Here is an 18,470-nt window from a genome sequence, read left to right as displayed (position 1 = left end):
GCCTCTCCCGCGAAAGAGCAAAACCCTTCTGCTAATAAAATCATTACCAACTGCACAACACGCGAGACAAGTTGACTCTGCACAAATCCTGTACACTAAGAAGTATCATACGCGACGCGAAGCGTTCACCGGCAGGTCCGAGGTCGTTTGCGACCGAACCAAGAGAGATGGACCGCCAAGTCCCTAACAACAAGCGACAGCGGGAGGCCGCAATGGGAGACTGGCCCAAGATGCCGGGACAGTTCCCAGGAGCTCGATCTGTCCCTCCTCTGGTATTTAATGAGCCCTGTTGTTCGAGCGGCGTGATACTTACGACGTGTCGCTCTAGGTACAGACGAGAAGCGCCCAGTGGCCTGATGTACGATTGGCAGAGAACGCAACGAAGGCCCTGGCATCTCCTACTGCCAACCCCGAAGTCGAGGAGTTTCGCAAATGGCGCAGCGAAATTGAGAAATCCCTGACCGATATTCACCTTAAGCTCGGCTACCTGCTTTCTGAGACCGAGGAATTCCGCGCGATGGAGGCGCATTATAAGAACCTCCAGGAGAGCACGCCGATGGGCACTAATCTGTCCAATTCTTGCCACCGGCTTGATCTTCATCAGCAAACCATTGTGGAGACTGTGCAAAAGTTGGATACCACAATGAAGCAGGTTGACGACCTCACGCGCGAAGTCACTCACTTGAGGGATGGCTCTGAGGTCACTGTGTCGTTTAGATCGTCGGGTCGCAAGTGAGTCCTTGGAAGAATATCTCTAGCAGATCGGTACTAACAGTTTGGCAGGCAGTAGATGATGTCGTTCATAACGGATTTTCGCACAAGATTGGGAGCAGATTGCATTTCACGATCCTACGTTCCGCCAAGGTTATTTGGTGGGTAAAGCGAGATGCACTTCTTTTGTTTATGATCATGACAATATCTTTAACACAAGGGAGTTTGCGTTGCTTGGATCACTTTAGGGAAGAATAGAGGATCGATGAAAGAAGAAAGGAAGGAGAAAACCATTGTGGTACTAGGATGGTATTTCTTTGACGGACAGACACGTAGAGGAGCGCTTGCTGTTTCACAAAGCTTATGATGCAATTTTCTGAATCGCTCTCATGGCAATTGAGACATAGACCTAGTAATATAGTGGTTTGCTACGGAACTCTGGGAGTCTAGCAATATTTCAGTGCTGAAACGGGGCAAGGAGGTCAGTTCTGTTGTCTGCGACGTTGCCCAAAGTTGATGTAAATCCGTGCTGTTTGATGCCCTCCAATGCAGAAGAAGATCCGGAGTCTTCCTTCGCCGGAGTCTGCCGTTGTTTCCCTGATGCAACCTCTAGGACTGCTCTGATATCCGGTATCTTTCCGTCGAGTGATGACCTCCAAGCTACGTGATCATCAGGACGAATGAGAACCGCGTCTCTACCCCATACCATCCTAGCCTGGGCCTCTCCGGGCAAATGAATCTTCGTTAGTGGAATCCTGAGCATGTCAGCGGCGGTCTCAAACCCCTGGCTCCAAATCCCAGCTTCTGTGAAGTCAACGATTGAGAATTCTGGTCCGAATAGGTCGAAAATACTGGTTTTGCCATCCTCTAGGTAGACATGAGGAGCACGCCCACCCGGCCATAAGGATGGCACAAATGTTCGCGGGTTCCATGAAGGCTCCTGTTCTTCTTCCCCAGCTTTGTCCTGGAGGATGACAGGCGATCCATTGTATCGATATCCCATTTCGATTCCGTGGTCCTTATTCTCACCTTGGTGGGCCTCGGTATGTGCCTTTATGTGGTTTAACAGAAGTTTACGCTCCTCCCTAGCGGAAAGGACATCTGGGCCTCCGTCGGCCACCCATTTGACGTACATCTGATGAACCTGGAAATGTTGACCAGACCGTTCGATGTTGCGAATTGCAACCGGTTTTCGTTCGACTTCGTACGAGCGGATCAGTTCTTGCCCTCCCCAGCCATTAAGAACAGCCGATAGTTTCCATCCCAAATCAAAAACGTCGCCGACAGCCGTGTTCATGCCGTATCCACCAGTGGGAATGTTTTGATGCGCTGCGTCTCCAGCTAGAAACACTCTCAAACTTTCCGAGGCAAAGCGCTCAGCAATAGCGATGTTTGGGCGCCACGAGCTGCAAACGAGGATTTCGTCCACCTTGATAGGATAAGGAGCCAAAGACCCGCCGAGCCCTTGGTATATAGATTCTGTTGGATCAAGGGATCTCCAATCAGTGTCGAGAGATATGGGAATATGGATCGTCCATATGTCAATTTCGTCTTGAGATATTATTACGCTGCCGCTGGTGAAGAAGATATGCCAGAACTGGCCTTGCTTGTGCAAAGCCGTGAGATCTCGCGACTTGAAGTGAATGAGATACATCGCAGAAGGTCTGGATTTTACCACATTAGAGATTCAGGGTTTCTAGTCTTCAACAGAAAATCATGCTAACTCACACAGGACCACCAATCATCTTGATGTCAAGTTGCCGACGGACGCTACTGCCAGCGCCATCACAGCCGACCAGATACTGACTGGTGACCAAGTGCCGCTCTCCAGTGACGACGTTGAAGAGTTCCGATTTCACCCCGTCGGAGGTCTCTGTACAACTTTCGAATCTGAGGCCAAAGTGATCTTCGACTAGCTCTTCGGACTCGATGCGATGCTTCAGCCAGGCTTCAAAGATAGCCTGACTGCAACGCTGGTAAGGCTCCCTTGGCATGGAACCATCATTGCAAGCACGGATACGCTGGCGCCATTCGTCTGGCGAGGGAAGATCCTACTTTCTCGTAAGAAACACAAAGCCATTGGCATAGCAGGGGTATCCGGGCCAAGTATTAGCTTACCCATTTGCTAACGAGCTCTCCATTTTCTGAGAGGCCCGTACTGAAGAGCACGTTGAAAGAGTAGTGCTGTGGGACGCCTTGAGTCCGCAAGTCATCGGCAATCCCGAGTCTTCTAAGCAGCTCCATACTTCGACAATTAGTGATATCCATTTTTGGCCATTTTGTTGAATCTAGGTTTCGTTCAGCTATCAAGCTTTGAACACCATTCTTCGCCAACTGCAGTGCTAGAAGCAACCCAGCGGGGCCAGCGCCAACGACCAAGACTTGTACGTGATGCTCAATTACCTGCGGAATCATCAGTCATAAAAACGTCGAACCAGGCAGTTCAGCAATAAAATTCGACGTACGATTGTTGAGCCCATAGTTAGTGAGGTCAAATCATTCGATTCCGGCTAGCAAATCCTTAATTGAAGTCGCATTTCTCAGAATGACGACAATATTTTCCTTGGATGACTTTGGGCTTTTTGTGCATTGGCACCTCGATCGGCGAGAATATTATCAAAACCCCCACCGTGCCGGCGTCTACCGCGGTGATCTCCGTCCGGCCGAACTCTTGTCCAAGGCCCTTCACTTGGTCGCACGTGCCGAGCCAATGTGCCCGCCAAGGACGGCATTTCGGAACGCCGTGGTTGACCGTCCCCACACGGGTACTGGGTATCTATGTACCTAGAGTAGCCATCTCAGCAACTTTAAAGTTCAGAGATGTTCAGGTGCAGTTACCTTGACAGATTCACGTATAATGGCAGTTCCAGTCAGAAGCTGCATGCTATCAATATCGTATCATATTGAGACGTGACATGCAGGTTTGCAGATGCTGAGGAAATTAGAGAAGACCGGTGCTTCGCTGATGGCTGAAATCGAATAACTTGTTCAAAGGTGCAATAGGTCCAAGATAGATAATACATGTAACAGAGGGTCGATTTTGATTACCCCATGAGGAATGCGTTGCCGATCTAGCTCCCGTTGAAGCGGCCTGTGCCCAAGCAGCCCCTGCATCACATCCCGTAAACCCCGGACGGCCCCTCACCTGGAATCTGGGGTAGCCAGCGGGGCACATCTTCAAGCTGCTTGAACTTGCTTCATTCATACATCGACTTGTTCCTCGTCGTCATCTAGGCGTCGAGTACATCCACTCCGTTTCGCCCAAAGTCTTGCGATTGCCGGGTTTATTCTCGTCCTGACTACGTACGACTTGCAACCCTAGAGTCACGAACGTCTCCTCCAGCATCGTTGCACAGGCTTGATCCAGATGGAGGTCGAAGCAAGTATCACCGGCTTGGGACCGATAAAAGATGCCCGGATCTCAAAAGACAGCAATATCATTGCAGGAATTTCCCCAGAGAGGGGATTTCGCGCTTGTATCGAGTGCCGACGGTAAGTCGCCGCCTAAAGACTATGAGTCGAAGTCACATCACTGTTTCTCCTACTCTTCCCGGCTTAATCATACTGACTTCTTCCAACGTAGAAAGAAGACAAGGTGTATGCAAGAGACTCTGAATCCTCCTGCGAATCTACCCACGTCACTCACCTTAAAGCTGTAGGCGACATGCGTCAACCCATATGCGGCCTTTGTCGCAGAACAGGAGGGTCTTGCACATTCCCGACAAAGAGGAAAGCCCCTGAAGTTCGGAAACGACCTGCAAAGCAGACGGAATCAAACGTTATAGATTCTCAAAGGCTTGGTCAGATCCAGTCTCATCTCAAATGCGATAATTACGGTCTATACTAAATCTCTGCCAGAACATCTTGTCAGCCTTCTTGAATCTAGACTCGACGAGACCCCAAAAAGCAAAAGCTCCACAGGAGAATCTCCGGGAAGAGAGCAAGGCAGCGCTCAATCAAGTGCTACGAGCCCTAGTTACTCCGGATCAGTTTGGACTTGTCGAGAAGATGCGGAGCAGGACGTCATCATAACTTTAGCCTCTACTCCGGCCAACTCAACAAGCCATTGTCTTGGATCCAGAGCTGAACAAAAAGTCGAAACCAAACCTAGAACTACTGACAAAAGCACAAGAGAGACTTTATACCGGCCCCAGATACCTGAAAAAGTGGTGACAGAGCTCGTCAATCTATACTTCGACAAGATTCAAGCATGGTTGCCATTGCTTCATCGGCCAAACTTCTTCGCCAAGTACATGGTTGATGGTAGCTTCCAAGAAGACAGGCTACTTGAGATGTCGCTAGAAGAGGGTCTGCTGTTACATGGTATCTTTGCTCTTGCCGCGCGACACTCAAATAATGAGTACTTCAAGGGATTATCGTCACCGAATCGTGGGGAGAGCTTCGCCGAACGGGCGATTCAATATTACGGCAAACTGCGATCGTCCGATAGCGAGACAACGTTGGAATATTTACAGGGGTGTATATTGTTGGCCTTTTATCTCTACACGGCCGGCCCAAGTCATCAAGCATGGATACTCACCGGGGTATGTGCTCGCTTAGCTTACGACCTGGACCTGTGCTATATGGACGAAGAAGACGGCGGCAATGAGATGGCGTACACAGAGTGGTCGGCAGAAGAGGAGCGTAGGAGAGCATTTTGGCTTGTATGGGAGATCGATACGTTTGCTTCAACCCTGTCAATGAGGCCGCGAGGACTCAACAGCCAACGGATCGTTGTGCGTCTCCCCGCCAGCGATGAGGCGTGGTTTTCCAACCGTCCATGCGAGTCGCCAGTTATTCCCCTTGATCCATCACAGGCTTGGAAAGTCTTGCTCGACTCCCCGAACAAAGACGAACGAGCGTGGTTCCTCGTGGCCAATCATCTAATGGCTTTAGCATACGAGGCAGCTTCAGGCCCGCAGAAGTCTCAGCGAGAACATAGCAATTTGGCGAGCTCAATCACTTACTTCTCTCTTGCAGTTTCTCAGAGATTTGGACTGGAAACAAACCCACCTGTCTTCACTGCCAAGACTTTTGCGAACGCCAATTGGATTGTTGGCATGCATTTGATGTTGGCGAATACTCGAGCGTGCTTACACGCTCTGACAGTGGCACCAGCGTCGGGTGATGAGACGTTTGGAGATGACTATTCGAGAATCTTCAATCGTTGGCACCCCGAATACATCGCCCTCAGTCACCCATTCCTTGCCGGAACACTTCTCTCTGCTCGCACTTTTCCATCTACGTTCTCGTCGCGTTCATTGAGCTCATCATGTAACCAAGAGCTTTCGACCCTAATCCTTTCTCACTTTGCTACTTTTTGGAAGCTGGGCTCTGTGCTGCTGGGTGAGTGCCTCATTTTTCATACTGAGACAATCTACGCGGTCTAATGATGCAAATTCTGGCAGGCCTGATGACTTCCAAGTCAGTAAACGATGCACTATTTCTCGAAAAACAATGCTCCATAAAAAAATATTGCAAGATTTATTTTACTCACTCGAATCTGCAAAATGAGTCACTTAAGGCCACAAGCCAAGCGCGATCGAGTATGTGGCAGTCTAGCAATAGACCTGTCTGTGAAGGGGCGTCGGAGCAAACCGACATTTGCCAGTCTCCAGAGGAGCTTTGTGACATTGGACTGGGGCTGGATCAGATTGCGGACAAGGCACCGCAGTTTTCAGAAAATACCTTTGAGGGGTTGTATAGCTGGTGCTCTCCCATGCAGATGGAGTATCTATGCGGTGATAGTTCAGAGTTCAACTGCTTCGAGTCGAACCTCTAAGCTCAACATATGAACTATAGCTACCTTGAAACTGTCCACTATTAACATTTGGTGAGATTTCGTGGGTGATTCGCAGGTACTTGCATGCTCTTGTCGACCTTTTCTCGCTGATCTAGTCATGACAGAAACCTCGCCAAATCGTGACCCTGCGACGTTTCGGACATCTAACATGTGTCCCGTCCACTTTGCGCGTCAGAAGACGATCCGATTCGCAATCCTTCCAGTCCAGAGATCTCTACTTCTACCAAGTCATCGTCCTTGAGGAAGGCGCCTCCGAAACAAATGACCCCAGAGGAAGTGGCCGTCATGATTACTGTTCCCTTCCGCAAAACCGTGCCTTGAGAGAGGTGGACTGGTAGATGGTGAGCGACAGAAGCCAAAGGACGGTTTCATACAAAACTCTTTGGTCAGAACGCTGTCCAATCGTCTTCTTCGGAGGACAATTAATAGCAAGATATCCCTACGGATGAAAACCCCAAGATACTCAATGGCCTTCTTTGCCAGGAGACCGTGGGACGCGGGCGTCCTAAAGCTATCTATTACTACGAGGATATCCAGATAATAATCGTCAGGCACCCAGCTACTAGACGATGCATAACAGCCGTAGCTATCAAATTTATCTATCACAAAGGCGCGAATAGCAAGCCCAAGCTATACGTATTTCATTATATACCCTAATAAGAACGTAATTATATACTAATAGTTATAGAACGATTTTCTACTTTACGCTGATTGTCTACTATTTAAACCGACTGACTCGGTCAGTAAGTTTACAGACCCGGAGGAACTGTTCCTGTATCCAGACGATTTTGTCCCTATGCAGCCTGCCACAGATAAGCTCTCCGCCCTCTTTTTACAGCACTCTAATCAGGCTATTCAGGTGAAGCAGTGCGTGCGAAGGGCCTTGAATCAGTATATGTCGCTTATAATCAGAGAGACTCATTGCCTGGTCCCCTCGGATATACTGCATACGTGTAGCTTCGTCAAAGTCTTGGTCGTGGTAGTTGGGGATTCTGATCGCTGGGTCCGCTAAGTCGTGCAAGCCTCCGTGATTTTGGCGATTACCCAGGTAAAACGGCATGGACCGGCAGATGGAGTCCACCAACTTCCTGCCGTGATTGGGATCTGGGAAATTGGAATCCCCGGTAGCAATCAGGAGAGTTTGCTGCAGCGCCTCGGGGGGCGCTTTCGCAAGCAGACAGAACTCCATCCGCAGGACCATGAGCCGGCAAACGCGCCAGACATTCCATATCGTGGCAATCTGGACGGTCGGGTATATATCGCAGAACCCGAAATAAGCAAAGGTGTCTTCTTGGGGTCTTTTATAAGGCAGCCATGAGGCCGGCACTAGCTGAACCCAATCCAAGAGCTGTGCGTTAACGGACGAAGCGTCCTGCCACCAAGTCGCAAGGGTCAGACCATCCAGCTTATTCTTGGCCAGCCCGCACATAAACGTGGATAGTCTCTTTTGCAAATTGGCAATCGAGAGCCCGATCAGGTCCAAGACTGCACTCGGGTTAGCTGGCATAGAATAGTCCCACCCTGCATGGAACCAAATATCCAGGCCCGAGGTGTCGTCTGGTTGCATTTCCATATATGTCGACACATCACAGTGCCGCAGGTAGCTCCTCAAGTATGCGCGGCAATCCGTGTCCGAGACGCTCTCAGCGCCATGTTCGAGCAATGCACGAGCCCCTTCCTGGTGGGCGCGCATAGTATGCTGGTGCGTCGACCGAGCAGCAAGGCTCTCGTAGAAATGCATCAAGATAGCGCTGAGTACGGTACTGTCTTTTAACCGCTCGAGGGGATCATTGAGAGCTGCTCGCAGGCGACTCAACGCCCTAGTAAACGGAGGATGAGGCGTTCGATAGCTGTTTCTTGGAGTTTTCCATAAGCTCCAGAGCTTCGTTGACACGGCAGTCAGGACGGTCGAGAGGACAGAATCCGGATGCTCCTTGGATACGACAGGGAGAAGAGGCTCCAAGAAACCCTGGGTCGAGCGAAAGCTGCGTCCTAAGCCCGCGATCGAGGTGAGGAAGAAGCAGACAGCGAATGATTCGTCACCGGGGGAAATCGTTGCTGGTATGACAGCCCGCGTTGTCCATTCTGACGTTATCGACATGCGAGGGCTCCTTAACCGTGATGTCGGCGTAAGGAGCCTTGCGCCATTGCTCTGATCCTTGAACCGAATTCCGCCTGTCTTTTTCTGTGATTCGTAACCTCCACACACACGCCCCAGTCGGAGGCATTCACGACAGCTTGGTCTGTCCTCGTCGCATTTTACACGTCGTTTGCGACATGTCGAGCAGCCCTTTGAGGGGCCATGGTTGACCATGTCTGCTGCACGATGATCAACAGGACTGATGTCGCTTCTAGTTGAGAGTTGCCACGCGGCCGGTTCTTTTTGCGATTCGTCGCGTCCAGGGACTGAGTTATAAATACCGTCATGCGGAGATTAGATAGCGTTGCGAGCGAATTATAGATTGTTGAGTTAGAGTCCAGGACTCCTCATCGGCCGGACTTGTGTGAAGCGTTTGCGATGGGAGACGCGAAAGTCGTGGGGTGGCTGGAACTAGAGAGTGGCAGAGCATTACAAGGCGACCAATCGCAAAGAAATTGCCTTATCCGTCCTAGTCGCCGCGTCATTCATAATAGCCTCATGGTTCCCGGGAGTGCGCAACTAGAAAAATACCAATCGCAAAAAGCCTCGATGCATGGCTAGTGCATAGTGTAGGCGTAAATTGGTTGTGGGCTGCTCTCGCCGGAACAGATTGTAAGAACAAGCGAATGAAGATAAAAGGCAGTGCATCGCCGACAAAATTATAGCATGATCAATACCGTGACCAGCAACTCTACCCATTTTCCTCTACTCTACACTTACTTCTGAGTGCCTTTCAAAATGAAGTCAACTTCCTTGTTCAGTGCTGTTCTCCTGGGGTCAACGGTAGCTTCAAGCTCCATTCTTCCCCGCGACTCTGAGCCATCGATCTCGCCAAAGGAGCCAGAGGATCCCATCATCCTCTTGAGCAAGGATGAAAGCTTCCATTTCGAGCTGCTCTTCACCCTTGGAAACACCATATTCGGGGCCGGCGACGTCAACGACGTCTTAGCCGCAGCGAAAGACATCAAGGCCGGGAACTTCACCAGCTGGCTTGAGACCTTCCACGCGTTGGCTAAATACACTAAAAACCAAGCCGAGGATGCGGACAATGCGTACGATCCATTGAACGTCCGGGAAGCCTGGTTCGCTACATCGAGCTACTACCGTCAGGCCGACTTCTACAACCATGCGAACTGGACGGACCCACGTATCAATAGCTTCTGGCTCGAGCAACGCGCTGCGTTCGATAAGGCGCTTGCTACACTGCCCGTTCCTGGCGTACGTATCCAGATCCCGACCGACAACTTCACCATTGAAGCAATCTGGTACACATCCGCAGCCAACGGGGTCAAACGGCCGACCTTGATTATCGGCAACGGATACGATGCTAGCCAGGAAGATTCCTACCACTCGTTCGTTAAACCAGCCTTGGCCCGTGGCTGGAATGTTATGACCTACGAAGGGCCAGGGCAGCCCACTGTTCGCCGCAATGATGACATTGGTTTCATCCCTGATTGGGAGAATGTTCTCACGCCAGTGATAGACGAGTTGATGAATCGCAAAGGTTGCTTCGTCGATGAAGACCGGCTGGTCCTTGTTGGCGTTTCAATGGGTGGGTATCTAGCCGCTCGTGCCGCTGCGTTTGAGCCTCGGATCAAGGCTCTTATTCTCAATGGCGGCGTGTGGAATGTCTATGAGGGATACGCCAGTCAGCTGACCCCGGACATGAAGGAACTTCTCGCTGCGGGCAAGCAAGAAGAATTTGATGAGGCTGCCTTGCCGCTCTTGGATAGCCCATTGGTGTCCACAACGATGCGCTGGGGTCTAGGACACGGATTGTGGTGCTTCAAACAGCATTCCCCGTATCTATGGCTCGAATCGCTTAAGCAGTACACTCTTGAGGACGTGGTTGAGAAGATCAACGTACCCGTCCTTGTCGTTGATTCCGAGTTCGAGGGGTTCTTCGCTGGCCAGCCGGAGGTTGTTAAGGACGCACTTGGCGACAGGGCAACTTATAAGTTCTTTAATAGAACAGCTGGATATCACGTTCAAGTTGGGGCTGGGCAAGAGTGGAGTAGGTACCAGTTTGCCTGGCTAAATAAGATACTAGGGTAAGTAGGATCAGCTTTTGTATATTACGACCTGGCCTAGAGGTTAGTTATCAAGATTAAAGGTTTTAGGTTCCTAATATTGTTTATAACAAAATAACTTTTATATTTCTGATATGACCTTGAATGATCTTGTTCTTTACGCTTTGAGCTTTGATTAACTATATTAACCCGAGAGATGTTGGTCAAGAGGCCGGGCGGCATTCCCGGTGAACCCGCTCAATGCCGCGGTGCAGTCAGCGGTCAATAAATGCGCAATAGACCACTGTGACACCCGTTGCATTGCGTTACATATACGAGCAACCGTTTTGTTCATCCAATAGTCTGCATATAACCTGATTCACCGTCCGCAAACCCTTCCAATCTATCACTTATCGCGAGTTGGACCCATGGCTTCATTATCACAGAAGATCAGGGTCGTTCGCCTCGCCTCGGTGTTGTATCAGCACGTCGACGTCGAAAAGGCCGCCGAATTCCTTGAGGACTTTGGCCTTCAAGAGGTGGCTCGGCAGGGCGAACGCATCTACTTTGCCGGTTTCGGTGTTGACCCGTACGTCTATGCGGTTGAAAGATCTCCCGGCTCACGCCGCGCGTTTATTGGCGCAACCTGGGTCGTTGAGAACGAGAGCGACCTTGAGGTCGCCGCGGATCACCCTGGCGCTACAGGCATTCAGGACGAGAAAGGTCCTGGTCGTGGTAAAAGAGTGGACATTGTCGACCCAAATGGCTACCATGTTGGATTCATTCACGGCCAGGCCCCAAGAAGCGAGGTAGACAATGGGGACAAAAGCCGGATTGCTGACAATGAGAGACCTCCCACCAATCTGGTCGACGAAAAACCAAGAAAAGGTCGTTCAAAACGCTTCAGCTACGGACCTAGTCCAATTCACAAGTTGGGGCATTATGGATTCATGGTCCCCAAAGACACTTACGAGAAAACGCTGAAGTGGTACACTAGCCTCATGAACCTAGTGCCTACTGACGCGGTCTTCGACCCTCAGACAAACAAAGACACGACTTGTTTCATGCATATTGATAGAGGCAGCACTTTCACTGACCACCATGTAAGTGGCAGAGCTGTGGGATCTTTGGTGCATCTATTGATTACGAACACAGAGCTTTTTCCTCGGCGCCCATCCGTTTAGTCAGACGCCTTTTGTTCATCACGCTAGCTTCGAGGTTAATGATATGGATACCCAAGCTCTTGGCCACGAGTGGCTTTTGAAGAAGGGATACACCAACTGCTGGGGAATTGGACGGCATGTCTTGGGCAGCCAACTATTTGACTACTGGTAAGCATGAGCGCGTTTCCCAATACTCCAAAGAACATGTGTCAAACAGTGTAGTAACTTGATATCCGCCATAGGTTTGATACCTCGGGGAACATCCTTGAACATTATTGTGATGGAGACCTGGTCAACGAGGACACTGAAGCTACACGGTCTCCAGAAGCACCAGATTCACTCCATGTTTGGGGTCCAAACGTTCCTCTCGGTTTTGTGACTGGCAGAATTGAGGATGCAGGGAAACTCGCAATGCCATCAGCGACTTGAAGTCTTAATTGACGCAGTGCATATGGGCATGCAGTAAGCGTTCGTATGTTGCGAGGGTTCGGCTTAGCTGATGCAGCGATGTGAGACGCCATATGCAGTCATATGTAGTTTTATTCGATGGCAAATTCAAGAGTCTGCCGGGGCGTATTCAAAGATCCTACCTGGCATAGAATTCATTTCTATGAAACTGGCGACAAGTTTTCCCGGCCTATGCACAATTCTTCATAAAAGCTGTCTTTGATCGGGCGAACAAATGCTCCAGTCTTTCCGGTCGCTGGCTGCAGAACGTAGAATAAGAGCTCACAAAAGTATTCAAAATACCGCCAACTTAAAGCTTTCGCATGGCATTTTTATCCAAAGTTTTGATGCTTACCTCTATGCCGGCAACGAGGTAGTAGTTACTGCCATTATGTGACACATGGATATGCAATGTGGGAGCCTTTTTTCTTACACGCCTCCGGAGAAAGTTCGTGGCTAGACAGGTTTGTTGGCAGATTTGCAGGATAATTCAACGCCTGTCCTCGAAATCTGCAGGGATGAAGCTTCGAGGAATGCGGGTGATGGTCATGGGGTCAGTCGTGTTACGGTTAGCTATCGCATCGGCAAAGCTCGGTCAATGGCGGTAAACCCATCGTTCCGAGCTCATTTTGACATCGGTCAGCATTCCCCCTTTTGGCAAGTCGTTTCCATCAGCTCTACGCGTCACTGTGACGAGGAATTGGTTCTGTTGGAACAGTTCTATATATGAATCGTGCTCGGGAATGCAGCACAGCTCCTTCTATTCACGCATTTCGATCGCACCTCTTGAATGAACACCCATACCTGACATACCTATAAGTTTGCTGGAATCAAGATGAAGGTGGTCATTATTGGTGCCGGAATCGGTGGTCTGGTTTGCGCCATATCCTGTCGTCGGGAAGGCCTCGAAGTTGTAGTTCTCGAACAAGCTGCTGCTTTACAACCTGTAAGTGCCATCTCGATGCACCCTGAAGCTGAAGACCTGAGAGGGTCGCTGACAGCGTGGGTTCGATAGGTCGGCGCAGGAATACAGATACCTCCCAACGCTGCCCGGATCCTTCGCAAGCTCGGCCTCGTACCTCAACTGCTAGACAAGGCTACTTTGGTCGATACAATTGACTACCTTCGATACAAAGATGGCGAGGTTCTGTATCAGATGGAAGGCGGCGAGAAGATGAAGGAATTATATGGCGATGTTTGGATGTCAGTTAATGCCTTCGACCTTAGCGCTCGACGCGAGGTGCGATGCTGATGAAGCTGAGTCTGACCCTCTCTTAGGGTTATTGCTCGGCCACACTACCACGGCGTATTATGGAGCGCGGCCAAGGAGGCTGGCGTAGAGTTACGACTTGGCGCGGAGGCAGTGGCAATTGATTTTGAGGACTCAAGCGTGCGCCTTGTGACTGGCGAAATCGTACGAGGTGATGTTGTCGTTGGTGCCGATGGTCAGTTGTGCCCACATTTCAATTTGCTATTTCTTGAGATTTATCCGAGACTGATGAAAGATGTCCCTACTAATACCACGGAGGTCTCTGGTCGAGGTCGAGGGATCAGATTCTTGGCCGACTCTCGCCTCCGTCTGAGACGGGAGACCTTGCATATCGAGCCACCTTGACTTTGCAGCAGATGAAGGATTTGAAAGACCCTCGAATAGACGACTTAATCGAGCATAAGACAGTCAAATGCTGGATAGGCCCGAACAAGCATTGTGTTCTTTATCCCATCGGTGGTGGACAAGTATTCAACCTTGTCATTTTATGCCCAGATGACATACCCAAAGACATGAGACAGGCGCCTGGGGATGTGGAGGAGATGCGAGCTTTGTTCGTCGGCTGGGATGAAAGGTCCGATTGAAATTCTCTTACACTAGAGTATTACTAACCCGATCCATGTAGACTGACGAAAATGCTATCATGTGTCCCGTCCGTTTTAAAATGGAAGCTGTGTCACCACGAAGAATTGCGATCGTGGAGGAAGGTAATTATTCTACGGACCGAGTATCTGCAAGTGATCACTGATTTCAACAGGGACCCATAGCCTTGCTTGGCGATGCATGCCATCCAACGCTGCCATATCAAGCGCAGGGCGCAGCAATGGCAGTAGAAGATGGTGCTGTTCTGGGAAAGCTGCTTGGGCAGTTGATGAGCTCAGGTCTATATCATGATGGGGCCAGAGACACTATACTGGACATGTTGGAGATCTACGAGAACCTACGAAAGTCTAGGACCACCATTAACGTTCAGGGAGCGAGATCAAATCAGCGTGCATATCATTTGCCAGACGGCCCCATTCAGGAGTCTAGGGATGCTTGGCTTAGGTCTCAACCTAGAGGAGCTTCACCTGATGGTTTCACTCTTGCTGACACGGCTTACCTCGGAGTTATTCTGGGATTTGATGCCTTGGAGGAAAGTGTTTATGCTTTCGAAAATTGGAAAGCAGGCCAGGTACAAACCTTGCCGAGATACAATTTGTAGTGGTTTATAAAGGCGAGCCGAAGCACTGATCTCTAGAGACTTCGTTCTTTCTGCCTTGAACAGTACAGAAGTAGAGGCATCCTTTGACAGATTGAACATCAAGTGCTCCGTGGAGGAAATTCAGACATATTGTAAATACATCAAAGGCGGCGCAGACACAGGAGCTATGGCCGACACGCCGCATTGAGCCACCCCCTTCCTTGGGGGGAGAGGGGGGGGGGGTTCGAAACGCTGGAGTTCTGAAGGTTGGAAACACTAGAAATACACGAATGTCACTGAACTGTCTCATTTGGGGCCCAAAGGTTGCAAATTACCATCCATGTGAAGCGGCATGCGCGGTCAAAGCAGAAGTGCCGTCTCGCGGCCTTCGACGGGGAGCTGATTCCTGCCATGGCCAAATTTGACCATGAGATCGGATGTCGCGCGGGGTAAGAGCCGTATCTTCTCCCCGGGCTTGGCCGTTCCCACAGTCTTCCTCGAATTTGAGACTCTATAGGCGAATATTCAACAGAAGGAATTTAGTTTCCAGGTGGATAGCGGCCATCTTCAATATAATTGAGACTCCCATACAAGTGATATTCTTTGTACACTTGTCCAGAGCAGAGTCTTTTGCCTTGAAGTCGCCCTCAGCTTATCCCCCATCAAACCTGCTGACTCGTAACTAAGTGTTGCACCTCGGGTATGGATCTTCTATGCTTGATCGTTGAGGCTGGCCTCATCAGTCAAGCGTTTCTTTGCTTATCCATTGCATTATCTATTCTATTCCTTTGGGTCTACTTTCCAAGTGGCTTATCGCCTATACCAGGTCACTTCCTTGCCAAGAATACCAACGTGTGGAGGTTGATTGATGTGGCCAGAGGACGAGCCCACGAGACGCATTTGGCATTGCACAAAAAGCATGGGCAATACGTGCGCCTTGGTCCCAGTGTTGTCAGTATACAAAACTTGGAGGTACTCAAAACTATTTACAGTATCAAGAACCCCTACAAAAAGGTGACCGTGATGGAGTTTGCTCTGAATCAAGTAGACTACTCACTGACCACCTCATTGCAGAGTGACTACTATAAAGTCGCACAACAGATGGCTGGAGGAAAATTAGCACCCACGTTGTTTTCTACAGTGGATGAACAACACCACTCTGCAATCAGACGACCAGTCTCTTCCACTTATGCCATGGGTAATGTGGTAGCGCTTGAAAAGGGGGTTGACGAACTCATCAAGGCTTTACTTGGTCGCCTAGACAAATTTGCTGCAGGCCAGGAAGTCTGCGACATCGGGATGTGGCTCCAATTCTGTACGCGTAATTTTGAGTCGGGCGGACATATCACTCTGCTGACAATAAGACAGATGCTTTTGATGTGATAGGCAAGATTACTTTTGGCAGGCCATTGGGCTTCTTAAGCGAAGAAAAGGACGTGGATGGCATCATAAAATCTCTCATTAGGGCTCAGGACTATGTTGCTGTGGTTTGTATCACTCAACTTTTCTTTGAAACTGGCAGTCAAACTTTCGAAAAGTTGAGAATGTTGCTGACTATGAAGAAAACAATCCTAGATTGGACAAATTCCATGGCTCGACTATTTGCTTCTCAAAAACCCTCTGCTGAGGTTCTTTGGAGGCGGCACTGGAGCAATCGCCATTTTTGCAATAAAGTCCTTAGAAGAACCTCTTTCCAAGGGCCTGAGTTGTGACGAAAACACGACCGACGACTTTCTTCACCGCTTTTTAGCTGCTAAGCAACATCATCCTGCTGTTGTCACTGACTGTCAAATATTCCAGTACACACTTAGCAACGTCACAGCAGGCTCAGACACAACTGCCATCGCGCTTCGATCAATCCTGTACTTCCTAATGAGAAATCCTCATTGCATGGACCTCCTTCAAAATGAACTATTTCTCGCCCGAAAAACAGGCGCTTTGTCTCTCCCTGTCGAATGGAAAGAAAGCCAGCAGTTGCCATATCTCAGTGCGGCAGTCAAAGAGACTTTCCGTCTCCACCCGCCTGTCGGGCTTCTTCTGGAACGGGTCGTCCCAGATGGAGGGCTTCAGTTACCAGACGGGCCTTTTCTTCCATCTGGTACGATAGTTGGCGCCAATCCATGGGTTGTACACCGCCATTCAGTATTTGGTGAGAATTTGGAATCATTCGACCCCGGAAGATGGCTCCAGAGATTCGACGAGTCTGAGGACGACTTCAACGCCAGAAAATCTCTAATGCTCAGTGCGTCTCTCACTTTCGGTGCTGGACCACGAACCTGCATCGGCAAAAACATCAGTTTGCTTGAGATCTACAAAACTATTCCAACACTGCTTCTCACGTATGAGGTACGTTCTTCAGGACTCAACACTTAGCTGCCCCATCACTGCGCAAACTGGCCGAAATGCTGATGCTGAGGGGATTAAGTTCGAGTTGGACAACAATGCAAGGAGCTGGGAAACCTGGAACTCGTTCTTTGTCAGGCAATCGAACTTCATGGTCAAGTTAAGAAAGGTTCGCGATCAGAATAGTGCTTAAGTCGATCCGGTGATGTAGCGGTGTTTCCATTACAACCATTGCGCGGAGGCGGCTAGCATCAGTAGGTGGCGGCATAAGCCTAATTAAGATTTCCTCGAGAGCCAAATTGACGCCCCTACCAAGGGAATAAGAAAGCTGCCAACCTTGAGCGCAGTCTTCTTCCACGACGCTATCATGTCCTTCATTACCATGACCTGGAACTCTGCTGCTTCGTTGACTCTGGGAAATGGAACATCTGGAATATCGTGACCAAGGAATGGGCAAAGTTTGTCCCATCCAAGTTCTTCCTCGAGTTTGATCACGAGTAGCTTATCCGCTGGAATAAGCTCCTTGACAACCCTGTTGCTGGGGTAAAGTCAGCAAGGTGCTCGGAAATAACCCCATCCTTTCTCGCACTCACTGTCTCTCATAGACCTTGACGGCCTCGCGCTGAGCTTTCTGTTTGTCAGGCCCTAGATACCCCCCATAGAGAACGTAGACAAAGCTGTAGGTCAGTTTGCTGATGTAGTACGTATACGAGTCAAACAATCCGACCAGGCGAATCATGGGTGACAGCCAAAACTCGCCCAGTGGCTGAAAAGTCTTGGCCACAGACTTTCTCCACGCCTCAGGATCACGTTCAGTGAGGACAAATCTGGCGTCTGGGTAGGCTGCGACGAGGTCCTCGAGGAACCATGCGGGGATGTCTGTGATGGCATCGAAATCGCCCAGGAATTTGTCAAAGTCCCCACGGGTGAAAGGTTTGCCGATCCCTTGGGAGCTCGCACGGACTGCGTCGTTCATCATACGCACGTGGGGTACGCCATTCTTGAAGACTTCAAGCTGATGGTAGGGCTTGTAGCCGAGGATCTTGAGTGCGTAGTAGAATCCCAAAGTGGCGTTTCTATTGAGGTTCCCTTCAGCCTTGTAATTCCACTGACATGAATTCTGCTGTGTTTCAATTCTTGTTGAATTGGAAGACTACACTCACCGACCAAAGCTCAACAAGATGACTTTCATCGGTCGAGGCTGCGGGTGCACCGGCTGACGATCGATGTATCGCGACATGATCTTGTAACGCCCACGAAGATTGTTCTGGACAAAAAGTTGCCTGAGAGCTATCAGAGTCGGGGTACAAAGCCAAGACAACTTGCAAGTCGGACTGAACGAGTTTTATCCGGGCTACTACTCACCTTAGTCTAGTACGGATTTCAGGTGCCGCTGACGCC

At 49.8% G+C, this 18,470-nt stretch overlaps 9 protein-coding genes across 9 annotated transcripts; 6 read left to right on the top strand and 3 right to left on the bottom strand.

The window, feature by feature from the left end:
- The first annotated feature begins 327 nt into the window (after positions 1 to 327).
- Positions 328 to 806, top strand: BDZ83DRAFT_644936 (uncharacterized protein). Its single transcript, XM_060509793.1, has one exon. It carries the CDS (start codon positions 518 to 520, stop codon positions 734 to 736), a length of 219 nt encoding a protein of 72 aa, XP_060357281.1. The 5' UTR covers positions 328 to 517; the 3' UTR covers positions 737 to 806.
- Positions 807 to 884: 78 nt separating this feature from the next.
- BDZ83DRAFT_234774 (monooxygenase) lies at positions 885 to 3,299 on the bottom strand. Its single transcript, XM_060501834.1, has 4 exons — positions 3,177 to 3,299; positions 2,830 to 3,114; positions 2,440 to 2,762; positions 885 to 2,375 (listed from the first exon to the last, which is right to left on the bottom strand). Exons 1-4 carry the CDS (start codon positions 3,189 to 3,191, stop codon positions 1,169 to 1,171), a joined length of 1,830 nt encoding a protein of 609 aa, XP_060357280.1. The 5' UTR covers positions 3,192 to 3,299; the 3' UTR covers positions 885 to 1,168.
- Positions 3,300 to 4,096: 797 nt separating this feature from the next.
- On the top strand, positions 4,097 to 6,101 carry BDZ83DRAFT_714266 (fungal-specific transcription factor domain-containing protein; the record flags this gene model as incomplete). The annotated part of the gene is made up of 4 exons (XM_060511651.1): positions 4,097 to 4,203; positions 4,295 to 4,511; positions 4,570 to 5,447; positions 5,499 to 6,101. The coding sequence occupies exons 2-4, from the start codon at positions 4,376 to 4,378 to the stop codon at positions 6,099 to 6,101; spliced, it is 1,617 nt and encodes a 538-aa protein (XP_060357279.1). The 5' UTR covers positions 4,097 to 4,203; positions 4,295 to 4,375.
- Positions 6,102 to 7,093: 992 nt separating this feature from the next.
- BDZ83DRAFT_644932 (uncharacterized protein) lies at positions 7,094 to 9,041 on the bottom strand. The gene has a single exon (XM_060509792.1). It carries the CDS (start codon positions 8,826 to 8,828, stop codon positions 7,347 to 7,349), a length of 1,482 nt encoding a protein of 493 aa, XP_060357278.1. The 5' UTR covers positions 8,829 to 9,041; the 3' UTR covers positions 7,094 to 7,346.
- A 351-nt stretch (positions 9,042 to 9,392) lies between these two features.
- BDZ83DRAFT_595322 (Alpha/Beta hydrolase protein) lies at positions 9,393 to 10,709 on the top strand (the record flags this gene model as incomplete). The annotated part of the gene is made up of 1 exon (XM_060506784.1): positions 9,393 to 10,709. The coding sequence occupies one exon, from the start codon at positions 9,393 to 9,395 to the stop codon at positions 10,707 to 10,709; it is 1,317 nt and encodes a 438-aa protein (XP_060357277.1).
- Positions 10,710 to 11,091: 382 nt separating this feature from the next.
- BDZ83DRAFT_772787 (trihydroxytoluene oxygenase) lies at positions 11,092 to 12,271 on the top strand (the record flags this gene model as incomplete). The annotated part of the gene is made up of 3 exons (XM_060515395.1): positions 11,092 to 11,766; positions 11,819 to 11,994; positions 12,069 to 12,271. 3 exons carry the CDS (start codon positions 11,092 to 11,094, stop codon positions 12,253 to 12,255), a joined length of 1,038 nt encoding a protein of 345 aa, XP_060357276.1. The 3' UTR covers positions 12,256 to 12,271.
- Positions 12,272 to 12,936: 665 nt separating this feature from the next.
- BDZ83DRAFT_686415 (uncharacterized protein) lies at positions 12,937 to 14,927 on the top strand. Its single transcript, XM_060511263.1, has 6 exons — positions 12,937 to 13,219; positions 13,289 to 13,476; positions 13,552 to 13,718; positions 13,802 to 14,117; positions 14,169 to 14,250; positions 14,301 to 14,927. The coding sequence occupies exons 1-6, from the start codon at positions 13,109 to 13,111 to the stop codon at positions 14,745 to 14,747; spliced, it is 1,311 nt and encodes a 436-aa protein (XP_060357275.1). The 5' UTR covers positions 12,937 to 13,108; the 3' UTR covers positions 14,748 to 14,927.
- Positions 14,928 to 15,428: 501 nt separating this feature from the next.
- BDZ83DRAFT_772785 (cytochrome P450) lies at positions 15,429 to 17,262 on the top strand (the record flags this gene model as incomplete). Its single annotated transcript, XM_060515394.1, has 5 exons — positions 15,429 to 15,740; positions 15,801 to 16,041; positions 16,095 to 16,213; positions 16,302 to 17,072; positions 17,152 to 17,262. 5 exons carry the CDS (start codon positions 15,429 to 15,431, stop codon positions 17,260 to 17,262), a joined length of 1,554 nt encoding a protein of 517 aa, XP_060357274.1.
- An 83-nt stretch (positions 17,263 to 17,345) lies between these two features.
- BDZ83DRAFT_595325 (uncharacterized protein) lies at positions 17,346 to 18,309 on the bottom strand (the record flags this gene model as incomplete). Its single annotated transcript, XM_060506785.1, has 3 exons — positions 17,346 to 17,601; positions 17,663 to 18,145; positions 18,233 to 18,309. 3 exons carry the CDS (start codon positions 18,307 to 18,309, stop codon positions 17,346 to 17,348), a joined length of 816 nt encoding a protein of 271 aa, XP_060357273.1.
- Positions 18,310 to 18,470: the final 161 nt, after the last annotated feature.

Source organism: Colletotrichum acutatum (genome assembly GCF_030867785.1).
Source record: "Colletotrichum acutatum strain CBS 112980 chromosome Unknown BDZ83scaffold_284, whole genome shotgun sequence".
NCBI classification, from domain to species: domain Eukaryota; kingdom Fungi; phylum Ascomycota; class Sordariomycetes; order Glomerellales; family Glomerellaceae; genus Colletotrichum; species Colletotrichum acutatum.
The sequence above is the reverse complement of the archived record's forward strand: the minus strand, read 5'-3'. Positions and strand labels throughout refer to the sequence as shown.

Coding starts and splice junctions, on each gene's coding strand:
- BDZ83DRAFT_644932 (XM_060509792.1), bottom strand. CDS start 8,828: ATGGTCAACCATGGCCCCTCAAAGGGCTGCTCGACATGTCGCAAACGA.
- BDZ83DRAFT_686415 (XM_060511263.1), top strand. CDS start 13,109: ATGAAGGTGGTCATTATTGGTGCCGGAATCGGTGGTCTGGTTTGCGCC. Junction 13,719..13,801: donor TGTTGTCGTTGGTGCCGATG/GTCAGTTGTGCC, acceptor AATACCACGGAG/GTCTCTGGTCGAGGTCGAGG. Junction 14,251..14,300: donor AATTGCGATCGTGGAGGAAG/GTAATTATTCTA, acceptor TGATTTCAACAG/GGACCCATAGCCTTGCTTGG.
- BDZ83DRAFT_644936 (XM_060509793.1), top strand. CDS start 518: ATGGAGGCGCATTATAAGAACCTCCAGGAGAGCACGCCGATGGGCACT.
- BDZ83DRAFT_234774 (XM_060501834.1), bottom strand. Junction 2,763..2,829: donor GAGAGCTCGTTAGCAAATGG/GTAAGCTAATAC, acceptor ACGAGAAAGTAG/GATCTTCCCTCGCCAGACGA. Junction 2,376..2,439: donor AAGATGATTGGTGGTCCTGT/GTGAGTTAGCAT, acceptor GGTAAAATCCAG/ACCTTCTGCGATGTATCTCA.